Genomic DNA, 15,379 nt, shown 5'->3' with positions numbered 1-15,379 from the left:
GAGACAAGGCCACCTTAGGCCCTGCCAAGGAACAATCACGACCTTACCTTTTTATAGACAAGGGAACAGAGGATTGGGGTGAGTGACTAGCAGAGGCCACACCATGAGAGCCAGCAGGAGGCCTTGCAAACACCTGCTGGGGTGAGTCCTCACTGAAGACAAGGTGGGGACAGGCCGCAATGTGGGTCCAGAAAAATGGGTCTGGGTGCTGGGAGGCGGGTAGAGCCTGTACCCACTGGGACACATACCACACACCTTGAAGATAGCGCAGTTGCTGAAAGATATTTACTACCGTTTGGTCCTTTCTTCAGCACCCCCCACCCCCAAAATAAGTCACCCACACCCGAAAAATAAGTCCCCTTGTACAAGTCTTTCTCAGGGTGTCAGGATGAGTAGCCAGGGGCCAGCCAGGATGCTAGGCCACAGAAGCGCTGGGGCACCAGGTTGGTCCTGCGGAGGTTCAGTTCTGAGGCAAAGGTCCTTGCTTTTTGGTAGAAGAAGAGGGACATCTCACGGTCCATGAGGAAGTGGTGGTAGATGGTGGCCAAGCGTGTGTAAATCTTCAGCTGAGCTTTCTTGTGGCCCAGGTCCACAGCCGCTGCCAGTGCCAGCTGGTAGTACCCAGCTGCATCAAAGGGGTCCTGTGGGTAGATGTGTTTGACTGGGATTTAGCTGATTCACTGCCATGGGGTGGGGGATGGGGGTAGGCAGGGTACCTGGAGCAACCCCCAAGGGCTACACTAAACCAGGGTACACCAACCCAAACTGGTTGACCCATAGGCCATATCAGGTTGCTATGAGGACATCCCATCTTTTCCCATCCCGGTCATAAGTTAGCCTCTTCCCCCAACAGGGCTAGAGTTTTCTGGTCCTTGTGTTTGAACACCGTTTTTTTTTTTTTTTTTTTTTTTTGGTTTTTCGAGACAGGGTTTCCCTGTAGTTTCTAGAGCCTGTCCTGGAACTAGCTCTTGTAGACCAGGCTGGCCTCGAACTCAGAGATCCGCCTGCCTCTGCCTCCCGAGTGCTGGGATTAAAGGCGTGCACCACCACCGCCCGGCTTGAACACCGTTTTTAAAAAAACTATCCCAGCAAAGAGCACAGCAGTTTGGAGGCTAGCTCAGAGAAGCAGCAGGTCTATCCTACCCCGAGTATGATCCAGCAATCCAGGAGGCCAGGAACAGCATTATGGCCCCTCAGGTCCACCTTGTGCACACATTTGTGCCCCGTTTCTGAAGCTCCCTCCTTCCTCCAGGATTCCAGAACCTCAGGCCTTGGCCTGTCATGGCATCTGCTTCTCTCCTGAGCCTCCCGGCTGCCTGGATCTTACCTTGCCTTGCCCATAGTCATTCCAGATAAGATACCTTCCTTGGAGGAGGTGGATCCCCTGGGACTTCAGAGCCTCCCTGACTCTGGGGACTTCCTGGCCCCATGTGTACAAGTGGCCCATGTCCCTGGGAACTAAGGTGAGGTGTGATACACCCCTCTCTCAGGTCAAGAATATCTTTGCCTCAAACTCAACATCCCAGTAGGATGCAAGCTCCCTCTGGACTCACCCCACAGGAGTCTCCCACCCTAGCTTTTTTCAAAGGTCTCCAAAAGAGTGAACTGAGGGGCTTCCTGAGACCTCATCCAGCCTGCCTCCCCTTGTTCAGCATTTGCGACAGTTTCCTTGCCTGGCAACAAAGTCCAAGATCTACCAATATCTTCTCTTGTACCAGCCTCACAGAGCCAGTACCCAAGAACAGAGCAGAGTGGGCTGTGTACAGTGGTGGGCACTCCTCACCCTGGGCTCCGTACATGGCCCACTCCTCCCTGGCTATCGCTGGGACATGAAGCATGGAGGTACTGCATCTCAGGGGGAAGAGAAGCTCTGGAGGAAAGGGCACCCAGCTAAGCGGGAAGAAGAGTTGAAGCATGTGTGTTTTGCACATGTGTGTGGCAGCTCAGATTCACACATGTACCTGGAGCTGTGACTAGCAAAGACTCAGAAAGGGAGCCTGTGATCGGTAAACCCCTTCTGGAACCTCAATTTCCTTCACTGTGAGGCAGGGTGGTAATATCTCCACCCATCCCCTGCAGATGACGAGGACTGATAATGCCACAGAATTCAATAAGGAATTGTGGGACAAGGCCGGCACTCCAGCTGGGCTTCCTGGAAGAGGCGCCAGGATGTGGGCTGGATTCTGCAATGTGAGTCTCGGGGGCTGATGATCATACATGTCCTTGTCCCTTTATGTTCTTTTGGGGGTCACCACATCCAGGAGGCTCCCTAACTCCCTTTCCACTGCTGGTATACAGTAACCCTGTACCCTTTCCTTGTCACCTGAGAGGGCCAAGCCAGACTAGCACAAGAAACTAGCCCCGTGTGCTGACCTTGCTGGTCTCTTACAGCCGGGGCTTGCTCCCTGAGCACGCGAGGCCCTTGCTGGGCAGCAATGACTGCAAGTGCAGGCCTCACACTCAGGAGAGCAAGGAAGCGACCCCAGGCAGAGCCCCTGCTTGCCCACCTTCAGGTCGTAGAAGATGATGTCACCCAGCACCAGGTACACCTTCACGTAGTACAGGGTCTCCTCGTCGAATTCCAGGGGTGAGTTGCAGAGCGACAGAGCCTTGAGGAAGAAGTGCTCAGCCAGCTCTCCGCGGCCCAGCCGGTGGTGCAGGGTGGCCAGCCGGTGGTAGGCCACGCGCTCATTCAGGCGGTCACCTGGGGACGCAGGTGGAGGGGCAGGGGTGAGGACACTGCTCCGTGGGGCAGGCATGGCATGAGCAAGTCGGGGGGTGGGGGAGCATGTGTGTCAATGCAGCAGCAGATCACGGCAGCTGGGCACATTCACAGCCTTGAACCAGGCTGCTCTAGCCACGTCTTCCCTGTCCTCGGACTCTTTTGTCAGCTGTAGAGTGAGCTAATAACAGCAGTTCCCTTTCTGTTTCCATATCTGGCAAAGCTGCAGGCTCACACGCCCCCTTTTGTGTCTACATGGAGCTGCCTGGGGAAGGGGGTGCCTTCAGTTAGGCCCGTCCATGACCTATGCATTTTCAGGCACAGGGCTCAACGACTGGCTGTGGCTGCTGCCTTATATGCTCAGCACAGTCTGGCACTTTAGGGAGCCATGCTTGGAGCCCCAGGCTTAGCCTTGCAGACAGGGAACCTGCGTGGGTGGGCTCGAGTGCCAGTTCATGGAGCCCGTACTCAGTGCTCTGAGTTCAGCTGCACTCCTCCTGCAGGCCTGAGGCCCCACTCAGGGCTCCCTCCCGGGAGGAGCACAGGCACTCCCAGTCAGTGGCTCGGTGTTGGAGAGAAAGAAGCCTAGCACTAAGCAACAGGCTGCAGACAGGTGAGGACAGGAGAGGAGGGATGGGACATGGGAGAGGACAGCATATATAAGTCCACCTGTGTGGAAGGCAGCTGGCCAGCATTTGGTGCAGCAAGAGAAAGCAGCAGGGAAAGCCTCAGAGCTCTCTTGCCCTTACGTCCTCTGCCTGCTCTGTGCTCGGCCAGGGCTAGGTCCTGCCAGCTCAGAAGAGCTGCTGCGGGCCTCGGCCAGTCTACGCAGGACATGGGGACGCCGAGCAATGTCTGCTCTGCTCGCGGTCGAGCGCAGGGCAGGGCATGGGGCTGGGGACTCACCTAGGGTGATGCTGAGTCCTAGGGCCTCATGGGCGAACTCCAGGCCCTCCTGGGGTGCCTCCAGTGCAGACAGAAGGGCCGCCAGCTTGTTGCACAGGCGCAGCTCAGCCTCTTGGTCCCCTACGGTCACAGCCAGGGGCAGCGCCCGGTCCTGTCCACATACTGAGATTAGGCTTCTGCAGTGCCCGCCATGCAATACCTCCTGGGCCCACATGTGCACAAGGAACTGCCACCATCCCCCACTGTGTGGTCTTTTCATGGGACTGAGGATGGGTCTGTCCTGACACCGCAGGCTGGGACGTTACCTAGTCAACTACACCTTCAGCCTCAGCACAGCCTGTGCCTCTCTGCCCAGGAGACAGGGCTGAAGTGGGACAATCAAGTACTTTACTAAAATGAATGATATGTGAGCTCAGAGTCAGCTGTACACTATGAGCCATGAGGACAGAGGAGAAGCCATGTCTTCTCTGGCACCCTATGTGGCCTTTTACACATGCCTATGCCCCTCTCGAAGCCCAGCTTCTGCATCTGTAAGGTGACAGGATTTCTCACCCAGGGCTGCTTTAGATATTTGTATGCAAGCATGAGTCATATACTGTGCTTTACAGAGGACTCAAAAATCACTCTAGGAAAGCTAGCTATATGATGGGAAGCCTACGCCTGCCACACCTGTGTCCACCAAGAGGCACCCATGTGAAGCACACATTACTTGCTTATGGTGGCCACTCACCCGGTAGAAAGATACAGCTTTTTCCCGCTCCCAGGTGCCATTGAAGAAGATGTCCCCAGCCGCCTCAAACAGCTCCAGCCCCAGCTTGGGGTCCCCAGTACATAGGGCTGCGTTCTGTGCCACCTGTAAGGACCAGAAGTTCTCTGGAGATAGTACCACCTGGGGTGGTCATGCCTCCGAAATGGGCAGCCTCACACTTGGAGGAGCCAGTCTTTCAGTCTCTGTGGGTTTGTGGCTCTGAGAAGAGCAACCTTCAGGGCCTGAGCCAGGAAGTGTGAGTCCAGCTGCAGCCCAAGAGTCCAGCAGGTGTGGGCTGCCCAAGTGAGCATAAAACAATTGAGACCTGGACTCTGGCCTGCCCACTATGTTGGAATCACAGCTCCCTGCCCCTACATTGCCTGTGGCTCCCACCACATCCTGCTCGTTTCTAGCCCATCCATGCCCACCTTCTCCCCCATCAGTGCCACAAGACAGGGCCTGAGGCTGCAGCTTCCCTGCTGTGTCCAGGGATTCCTGCAATGCCTGGTGCATAGTAGACGCCCAACAAACATCTGCTTAGTGATGAGAAACTAAATCTACCCACTCTCTAGCTTCTAGGTTGGACGTTAATATTCTCTTCCAGCAGGTGGCGCTAGCTCACCACCCTGACTCAAAGCTTATGCTCAGCCGGCCCTCTCCATGCAGCTGCCTGCCACAGCCCAAGGACCCTCTGAGCCTTAGGTTCCTTCCTTGATCCTAGATCCTCAGTGCACAGTGCTGCTCCTGTGCTCCTTATCTTTACAGATCACACTGTGTTTGGGAAGCATCACAGCTTCTATGATAAACATGTTTTGAAGTAAATGGACCATGAGCTACTGAAGCAAGTCCTTCTGTGTGCAGCGTGGACACAGCATCCTTATACACACTGAGCACTTGCTATGTACTGACAAAAGATGGGTACTGTGAGGAGCCCGCCCTCTGCCCAGGGAGCTCAGATGGTTGTCAGATAGTCTGGACATTGAAGGAGACTGAGGGAGCCAGAGTGGGAGGCAGGCCCCTGGGATCCCGCAGGTACTCAACAGTGATGGATGAGTGAACAGATGGGTAGACAGGTGGATGGGTGGGCAAAGGAGCGAGGGACAGGGAGATGGATGAGTGGGTGGTGAGTAAATGGGTAGGTTGAAAGGATAGGTGGGTGGATATATGATTGATTGGTGGATGGGTAGGTGGATGGGCAGACTGGTGGATGGGTGGGTTGGTGGACAGGTGAGTATGGGTAGGTGAGTGGGTAGTTAGGTGGGTAGGTGGTGGGTGAGATGGGTAGTTAGGTGGGTAAATGGTGGGTGTGATGGGTAATTAGGTGGGTAGATGGTGGGTGAGATGGGTAGTTAGGTGGGTAAATGGTGGGTATGATGGGTAGTTAGGCAGGTAGATGGTGGGTGAGATGGGTAGTTAGGTGGGTAGATGATGGATGAGATGGGTAGTTAGGTGGATAGATGGTGGGTGTGATGGGTAGTTAGGTGGGTAGATGGTGGGTGTGATGGGTAGTTAGGTGGGTAGATGGTGGGTGAGGTGGGTAGTTAGGTGAGTAGATGGTATCCATGAGTGGGTAGTTAGGTGGGTAGATGGTGGGTGAGGTGGGTAGTTAGGTGAGTAGATGGTATCCATGAGTGGGTAGTTAGGTGGGTAGATGGTGGGTGTGATGGGTAGTTAGGTGGGTAGATGGTGGGTGAGGTGGGTAGTTAGGTGGGTAGACAGGTGGTTGGGGGTAGATGAGTGGTAGTTAGGTGGGGTGGGTGGTGAGCGGGCAAGCCAGTGCACCCTGACGGCCCTGAGCGCACCTGGATGTACAAGTCCACCAGCTCATTCTGGCGCAGCATATAGTAGATCTTGCCGGCCTGCAGCCAGGCACGCGCCTCCTTCTCCTTCTGCTGCAGGTCAATGAAAATCCCCAGGCTCCGTTTGGTGTAATCCAGAGCAGACTTGTAGGCCCTGGGGTCAGACACAGGCGTCAGAATAGGATCTGCCTTCAGAATGGTCCAGAAGGTCAGGACCTGAGGGGATCCTCTGTGGGCAGCATCCTGTCCTGCCCCAGGCACCCCAACACAGCATGGAAAGACAAGGGGAATTCTCCAGAAGGAAGACAAGCAACTTTGTGTAAATAACCCTATACACAGGCTGAATCCAGTCTGTAATGGCTAATTTATAGCAATTTGACACAAGCTAAAGTCATTTGGAAACAGGAATCTCATTTGAGAGTATGTCCCCAACAGGCTAGCCTGTGGGCAAGCCAGCAGCGTGCTTTCTTGACTGATGACTGATGTGTGAGGGCCCAGACCATGGCGGGTGGTGCCATCCCTGGGCTGGTAGTTCTGGCTCTAGAAGAAGGCAGGTTGAGGAAGGCAGGAAAGCAAGCACCTTCCATGGCCTCTGCATCAGCTCCTGCCTCCGGCTTCCTGCCCTGTTTTGAGTTCTTGCCCTGACTTTTCTCAGTGAGGGGCTATGATATGGAAGTATAAATGGAAATAAACCCTTTCCCCTTTAAGTTGTTTGTAGTCATGGTGTTTTAGGGACTGGAGAGATGACTCAGAGGTTAAGACCACTAATTGCTCTTCCAGAGGACCCGGGTTCAATTCCTAGCACCCACATGGCAGCTCACAACTATAACTCCAGTTCCAAAAGACCTGACACCCATGGCAAAACACCAATGCACGTAAAATAAAAATAAGTAAATTTAAAAAAAGAAACCCTAACTAAGACACAGCCTCTGTCTTTTCTGGATACTAAGGAGACATTGGCATAGGGCAGAATTCACATCTTAGGCTGGGTTTCTCAAGTTGTACACACAGCAGTGGCACAGAGGACGGCTCTCACCAGTCACTGTCCCTGCTCTGAGTTTCTGACCTGAGGCCTGGCCTGGGCTGAGCACCTCCAACAAGCTCCCAGGGAGATGGACAGCAGTCCAGAGACATACTCCAGAAGCCTTGCTCTAGGCCGCTAGCCCACTGCTCCTGCTGTGAGTTCTGTGGGACAGGAGCATCTCCTGTTTCGTCACAGGCTCTTCCCTGCTCCAGTGTCCCTGCCTTGGGGGAGGTGACATGTTGGGGATTTTGCCAGCTTTCAGGTTACCCAGAACTAAAATGTTGGTCACACCTTAAACATGACCCCAAGACCTGGATCCAGGAAGCTGTCTCTGCCCTCTATGGTGAGAAGCCTGAAGAACATGTGGCCACCACCATATGTCTGACAGGTGAATGACACCCAGCTACCCTGGCCCCAGAATGACAACTAAAGACCAGGGGCGAGTGGAGGTCAGCTCTCAGCAGCAACCATAGCATGGGTGGCTTCAAAATGCCTGTAGCAGGGACCCTTGTGTAACTGAGAAAGTGGGGACAGGCAGGTAGGAGAGCTAGTCCTTCACTAGAAAAGCCTATGCTGAGACTCGGATGTCATGAACAGGCCCTGAGGGGTTGGGTCGTGGCTGGTTCCTGGGGGAAGGGGCTCCCCCAGGTCTTCTGTGCCCCAACGCTGGTGCTCTTACCGCTCGGTGCCCAGAGACAGGTAGAGCTGGCTGATGGCCTCCAGGAGCTGACCCTCCAGCACCTTGTCAGCCGTTCTGCGCGCCAGTGCCAGCTGGAACTCATGGTAGATGACACATCGCACCTCGTTGGGCATGACCTTGCTGTAGAAATTGCACAGCTTTTTCACAGCCTGTAACTGACCTGGGCGGGGGCAGAGACAGGATGTCACTCTCCTGGCTCCATCCACTTTGAGGCACCCCAGGCCTGTGTGTGGAGGGGTTAAAGGTCCCAGTGTATGACGGCCTCTCCTTTACTTCCATGGATCGGGTCCTCAAAAATGGGGATACTGACCCCAGAGCCAGGCTATGTAGTCTGTAGAATAGCATGCCATGATGTTCCCATTAGTTGACATACCAGGGAAGCCTGCAGATAGTGCTGGCCATTCCAGCCAGTTCAGGGAAGGGGCCTGTCCAGGCGCTTGCCCCAGTCCACACCTTTTGTGTCTGTCTCACCACACTTTCCCCACCTCCATCCTGGCCTAGCAACCAGGGAAATAGCAGCTCAATACAATTAGACACATGGACAGTCCACAGCCAGCATCCTGCCTGGAGCCCGCCACACAGAATAATGGATTTAGCCTAGCCCAGGCACCCACAAACCTGTGCTTCATTCAGGAGGCCAGGCTCCAAGCCATGGCTCGCTGGGCTATCCCAAAGACAAGGAGGGGCTGGGAGCCATGTGGCATCCCCAACTGTGAAAAAAACCTGGAAATCAACACTCAGGCAGAAGGCCTACGCCATCAGCCAGCCTGACCTCAAGGGCTTCTTAAGGGCTCATGAAGTAGTCTCTAAAGAAACACACTGGCTAAGCTTCAGTAAATGCAAAAGTATGGAAGTCATAAGGAATGTGTTCTTCAACTGCACAGCAACAAAGCTGAACTACAGAAGAAGTTCAGGGCCAGGCTGGGCAACTTAGTGAGACCTCATCTTTTGTAAAAGGCCGAAGGCTGGGAATACAGAAAGGTTACAGAGCATTGGTCTAGTGTGCGTGAGGCCCTAGGATGGTTTCCAGTCCTGCTGAACAGACAGACAAACAAATCAATAACATCAGAAAATTTGGTGCGTTCACAGATATACAAAAGTAATCTGCCCATGCCTGAATAGCCAGAGGTTAAAGGAGGAGACACAGGGAAACAGAAGCATAGAAGTTTAAGGGACGATTGGGTTGGAGACATGGCTCAAGGGTAAAGAGCATTGGTTTCTCTTGCAGAAGACCTGGGCTGATTCCTAGCATCTATATGGTGCCTCACAACCACCTGTAACTCTAGTGCCAGGGCACCTGATAACTTTTTGGGTACCAGGCACACATGTGCTACATATATAGTCTCTCTCTCTCTCTCTCTCTCTCTCTCTCTCTCTCTCTCTTTTCCGAGACGGGGTTTCTCTGTAGCTTTGGAGCCTGTCTCAGTACTAGCTCTTGTAGACCAGGCTGGCCTTGAACTCACAGAGATCCGCCTGCTTCTGTCTCCCAAGTCCTGGGATAAAAGGCACGTGCTACCACTGCCCAGCTGAGGCTGCAAATTTCTAAACCCAGAAAAGAGGGTGCACACTGCTGACAGTCTCGTGGAAAGGACAGACTGCCGTGAACCACTGCCCATCAACACACCAGAACGCTTTCCAGAAAGACGCACTGCACCAACACTGGCTCAACGATGACCTGGCCTGTGGCCCCAGCGTTATCCCTCTGCTTCCCAGGGGAGGAGGGACACATAAGGTAGGCCCTCTGCTGCTGCTGTCTGAGTTTGAGGGGTATCTGGGGAGGCCTGGCAGGGATGGGCTGGTGGCTCTGTGGCCATGTTGCTGAGGCTGTGGAAGTCTGGCCCACAGAGGGAGGATGTAGCCTGAGACTTCCCAGGGTTCCTTTCATACCAGAATCTGTCCTGCCAATTCCTTACCTATTGGACCCTGCTTCCCTCCTTGGCTCCCTCCACACAACTGTGTCCATGAGACCTCAAGTGTGGGTTAGGCCTCTGCTGGAGAACAGACTCCAGGCAGATTCACCTCTTCAGACTCCAGCAGATTCACAGTCATAGTGGGTGTTCAGTTGCAGTTGATAACTCTCCAGTCCTCTTAGTAAAGGGGCAAACCACAGGCTGGGGTTCCTGGTCCATGCTTAGCACCCCAGCCAAGGCTTCCCATTCAATACTGCAAAGTGCATGGGTTCAGTCACCGTGTGCCTTACCCAGTAACCCCTGCTTGGCTAACCTTTCCTCAGTCCTCCAGTCTCAGACCAAAGGAACATCAGCCAGCCACAGGCCGGAATTAGAGCTGCCTGTGAGCACATGGATCACCCTCTCTATGGCTGTTCTTACCCGGCCATCGGTTTGCTGTTCAGCTCCAGACCCCAGCAAGAACAACATGGTCTCGCTTGTGTTGGGGCCGGGATCACACCTGTACTAGGTCCCTGTGGATGAATTTGATCTGTTGTAAGGTTCTGATGACTTCTTAGAAAGAGGCCATGGGAGGTGTTCAGGACTGCAGACAACATATCTGGTGGTCTGGTTCACAGAACCCCAGGGTTGTGTTAGCTCAGTGTTGCGTCTAAGGTAACCTCTATTCCGGTGCTGGGGCAGGGGTGTGGAGTCCTTGGAGCAAGGTATTTTCGGCTGACTCCCCGTGCCATTATATCTAGCCTCGCACGGGAAGAGGATGCATCAAAGATGGTGGCAAACATCTTCAGGTTTCTACTACTTGGAGGACAAATAGCCTCTGTCCTCTGCCTCCCACCCCAGGGTACTCTGAATAAGGAATGACACGCAGACCCCAGGAGGTGTGGAGAGGGGACAAGGGTGGTACTTACTCTCCAGATGGTCCATTTCCACAGCCACCAGAAAGGCCCACTCGTAGTAGCACTTGGCCTGCTGGGAGAGGGCCCGGCGGGTGCACAGTTGGCCCAACCACAGGAGAACCTGTGTGAAGTCCCGGCCACACACACCACTGGGCAGCTGGGAGAAGAGCCCCACAGCCTCCCGCAGGTAGTGTTGTGCCAAGCTGCGGGCACCAGCTTGCAGGCACAGGGCCCCAAAGTTAGCCAGGACTACTGCCTGGCTCTGCAGGTGGCCCTGGCTGTAGGCCATGTGCAGAGCTCGGAAGTAGCCTTCAGCAGCCTGTCGGGTCCTGCCCGTCCTCTTCAGAGCCATGGCTACCATGTTGGTCATCACACACTCCTGGGCCTTGTTGGCCACGGCTGCATCTGAAATGGATTTCAGGATGTCCATGGCTATTACGCTCTTCCCACAAAGCATGTGCAGCCAGGCAAGAGCCACCAAGCGGTCCACGACAGCGTGGATCCCAGCTGCCGTGTCAGCTTCTGCAGCCTGAGACATGAAGGCAATGGCCTGGCTGTGCTGCTGATGGTGGCTGTACAGCTGAGCTAGACTGGCATAAAGGAGTCCACACAGTGCCTGTCCTGTGCCCGGAGTGAGAGAGGCCAATGCCTGCCTGAGGTAGTAAGCAATCTGGGAGGGGAGGTGGTGACTTGCCCTCCTTTGGCTGTTCGGCCCAGGAGCATTCTGGAGGACCAGGTCCACGCTCCTCAAGGAGCCGGCCAATGAGCACCTAGTCCACAGTGAGGACACCCTGATGCAGCTCAGTGCCAGGTGGGGCAGGCACTTCCGGCCATAGATGTCCGCCAGAAGCAGGTAACAGTCCTCGGGCCATGAGGCCTGTGGGGTCCCCACATCCCTGTTGAGGCGAAGCAGTCTCTCCAGGTAGGGCAGTGCCTCCTCAGGCTGCTTGAGGTGGGTGTAGTGCCTGGCCAGCAGGAAGCAGGCCCGGCCTTCAGCCTGCGGGCTGAGGCCACAGATGGCCCTGCGCAGTGCATACTTCAGGAGCTCAGCGTCTGTGTTACACGCATGGCCCGGTGTCCCGAGGAGAAGGGCTGCGGCTTTGGGTGCCACCTGTAAACACTTCTCCCCGTTCTTCTGCTTTAGGTACACAGTAGCCAGGCTGGTATACACTGCTGCCACCAGGGAGAGGTCCCCAAAACTGCCCTCTAGAGCTCCCAGGGCTTCTTCAAAGTACACCCGAGCCTGGGATAGCTTCAGTTTTCGGGCACACAGTCGCCCCAGCAGGAGGCAGAGCCTGGCCAAGGCCATGCCCAAACTGACTTTCTTGGCAACTCCTCGGGCCTGTGCCAAGCGTCCGGCCAACTCCTCTTCATCATCAAAGCCACAGAGGACAGTGTTCAGCCAGGGAAGTGAGATGTCATACAGTCCCCGGAAGTGGGCTTCGAAACCAGGGGCATTCAGGACCTGCAGCAGTGAGTCTAGAGGCTCAGGATCTGTCCAGTCATCTTCAGGATCCAGGCAGAAGGGGGGCTCCTCACTGTCTGCTGAACTCACTCTGCTGGACACTGCTCCCAGGCTCCAGGCTATTGGGTCTTCACGGTGGTCGGGGCAAGCCTTGCACTGTTCTATAATGTTCTTTACCATGTGCAGTGTCTCATGTGGTTCTGGGTTCAGGTGAGGCAGAGTCATTTCTAGAAGTCATAGAAGGCGCAGTTGGATTAGTTTTGAACCCGAGTCCTAACTTAACCTGTGTGATATCCTCCATCTCTGCCCCACCCACTATTCCCCTAGCTGCAAATTCTGGATGACACTTTCCCACCCGGATTCCAGAGCACTGGAGGCTGAATCAGGGTCAGTCCTGATGGCTCTTGTCAGCTTTCCTACCCAGCAGCCCCCTCTCTTTGACCTGATCTTGGACAGCAGAGTTTTCAGAGGCCCTGCTTGTCAGAGCACAGGGGTGAATTGTAGACGGTTTCTCTTTAGAAAGAATGGAAAGCTACCTAAACACCTGGCCCACAGCAAGAGTCCAGTCACAGGTGTGTGATTCTGCAGATCCCTCAGACTCTAGAAGCCATGAAATCTCTGACAGCCATTGGCACAGCTAATCAGCATGGGTTCAAAGGTTGCCACATAAAATAGGCAAAGTTAACCAGGCTGTAGGGGTCTTAGCTCAGTGACAAATAGTGTATCCAGAATGCATGTGGCCTGGGTTCAATACTCAACAATACACACACACACACACACACACACACACACAGGAGAAGGTAGACAAAACCAATGGCAATGAGGACAGGGATTATTCTGTGGTCCCTGGCCTCAGTTGTACCACCCAGTCAACCGGGTGGTGGTAGCACACACCTTTGCTCCTAGCACTCCGGAGGCAGAGACAGGCTGGTCTCTGAGTTCAAGGCTATCCTGATTCACAGAGTGAGCTCCAAGACAACCAAATCTACACAGAGAAACCCTGTCTTGAAAAATCAAAACAAACAAAGAAACAAAAAAAGAGAGCGAGAAAGGGACAGTCTCCTTGGGGAATGACCCCAGGGAAGGTTCACAGATTGGTCATTGAGCACAGTCTATCACCATCTGCTAGCAGGACCTTGGCCTCAAATGGGCTCAGGTCCAAAGTCACACCCCTTTTATGGGGCAGAGCAGACACTTGTTTTCTCCTGGGAAAACACAAGCTTAACAAACAGAGTTATTTGGAAGGAAATGAATGAACAAAGGCCCCGGAGCTCCTTCATTCGAAAAAAAAGTGCCTCTTTGCTCTCAAGTTTGAAAGTTAAAATATGCTCAAAACATGGGCTGGAGAGACGGCTCCGTAGTTAAGAGCACCTGCGGCTCATCCAGAGGTTTGGTTCCCTGCACACATGGCGTCTCATAACCATCTTTAATTCCAATTCCAGTGGGGAGTCCAGTTCCCTTTTCTGTCCTCCATAGGCACCAGGAAAACATGTCTGGTGTACACACACATGCAAACACACAATCTGAAGTCAGGCATGGTAGTGCACACTTACGGTTCCAGCACTTGGGAAGCAGGGGAGGAATAAGTGTTCAAGATTCTCTTTTGCTAGCCGGGAGGTGGTGGCGCACGCCTTTAATCCCAGCACTCGGGAGGCAGAGGCAGGCAGATCTCTGAGTTCGAGGCCAGCCTGGTCTACAAGAGCTAGTTCCAGGACAGGCTCTAGAAACTACAGGGAAACCCTGTCTTGAAAAACCAAAAAAAAAAAAAATAATAATAATAAAAAAAAATAAAAAAAAATTCTCTTTTGCTCTATAGTGTGTTTGAGGCCAGCCTGAGACCACTATCTAAAATTTCTATTTAAATCTATCTCCTATTCTGTAAAGCCTTAGAACAGACCTGAGGCTATTGGATTGGTTAAGAAATCCTGGGCAGAGGACGGGCTACCCGGGAGAAAGCTGCTCCATCCTCACCTGCCTCTGCTCGCTGAGCCCAGAGCAGGAGGCCTGGGGCCCATCCCATCAGTGCCAGCCTCCTCCTGGCCCTCTTGCTTGAATCCCACTTAAGCTTAGATGGGTCCATTGATGGGGAAAATCCCAGGACCCGGAGGGGCTCACACTTCTAGATCCCCTGTTTAGACCCTCTAGGGAAAAAGATGGCTGCAGAGGAGCGATGGGAAGGGCATTCGGGAATGGGCCCCAAGAGGGAGGGACCTCTAAGGTTAAGTTGTGGGGACTTTCTCTTCAACCCCAAACCAAGGGGCCCTCAGTGGAAAATCTGGGTGATTGCATCTGGTCTTGGAAAAGAACCCACAGCAGCATGGGCTGGAACAAGGTGAGAGGGATGCCCATCCTTCTTGGGAGGTCCTGATGAGGCCATGCATCTACAGGAAGAGATCTGGGTCCCCAAGGTTTCCACAGGTGCAAGAGAGGAGCTCCAGGGCACCCATCCCACATCCCCCACCTCCTGCAGAGGTGTGGCATTAGTGGTGAGTGCCCACAGTACCACCATACTGCTGCCTCTGCCCTGTGTTCACACATGGTACCTGAGACTCAGCCATGAGTGGCGGAACCTGAGCCGCAGGGAGGTACCTACCTCGTTGCTCCAGATGCTCACCCTCAGCTTCTTCTAACCAGTCTAGGAAAGGGAAAAGAGAAGCAGTCACTCCTCCGCCTGCACCCTGAATCCTGCCTCATGAGGCCAGGTGAATGCAAGCTCTCCAGTCACTAGCACCGACGATGGCCAGGGCCCAAGAATCCATGTTCTCAGATATCTCCAGGCAACGATAGAGCACATGCCTAGCCCTGCTGTCCCCATCCTCACACATCCTACTGAGGGTGCCTGTGATCCTTGTCAGCTCTGTGACAAGAGGGGCACAAACAGCTGCGGAACAAACTGGGCTGGGTCTCTCCTCTGCTGATTGCTCTTCACCCAGGTGGCACTGGTGCCTCATTCCTACCTCCTTGGGTTGGCACTAACTGCCTGCTGGATTGCTATAGCAACCAAATATGGAAAAGATATGAAGAAAACAAAAAATCAGGAAGTTATAACATCAGACAAAACTTTGAGGCTTGCCTAGCAGAGAGGAATTGCATTGCCTTTGGTAGTTCTGGTCCTGGGAGTCAACAACCTTGGAGCCAGTTCTGTCTAGAGCTGGGTAAAATGAATCTGACCGGCACTGGCAGAGGAGCCAACCCCATGTACTGGTAAG

General features: G+C 54.0%; 1 protein-coding gene across 3 annotated transcripts in view; it reads right to left on the bottom strand.

Moving 5' to 3' along the window:
• Positions 1 to 266: 266 nt before the first annotated feature.
• Positions 267 to 15,379, bottom strand: part of Sh3tc1 (SH3 domain and tetratricopeptide repeats 1) — a 42,914-nt gene continuing 27,801 nt past the window's right edge. For all 3 annotated transcript variants that reach the window (XM_038338094.1, XM_038338095.1, XM_038338093.1), the window contains exons 11-18: positions 14,764 to 14,805; positions 10,718 to 12,397; positions 7,879 to 8,059; positions 6,179 to 6,329; positions 4,359 to 4,481; positions 3,629 to 3,779; positions 2,508 to 2,704; positions 267 to 641 (exon numbers count right to left, since the gene is read on the bottom strand). In XM_038338094.1, the coding sequence (XP_038194022.1) occupies positions 384 to 641; positions 2,508 to 2,704; positions 3,629 to 3,779; positions 4,359 to 4,481; positions 6,179 to 6,329; positions 7,879 to 8,059; positions 10,718 to 12,397; positions 14,764 to 14,805 (2,783 nt within the window). In that variant the 3' untranslated portion in view covers positions 267 to 383. The remainder of the gene's footprint in view (positions 642 to 2,507; positions 2,705 to 3,628; positions 3,780 to 4,358; positions 4,482 to 6,178; positions 6,330 to 7,878; positions 8,060 to 10,717; positions 12,398 to 14,763; positions 14,806 to 15,379) is intronic.

This window comes from Arvicola amphibius, chromosome 1 (genome assembly GCF_903992535.2).
Source record: "Arvicola amphibius chromosome 1, mArvAmp1.2, whole genome shotgun sequence".
NCBI lineage: Eukaryota > Metazoa > Chordata > Mammalia > Rodentia > Cricetidae > Arvicola > Arvicola amphibius.
The sequence above is the reverse complement of the archived record's forward strand: the minus strand, read 5'-3'. Positions and strand labels throughout refer to the sequence as shown.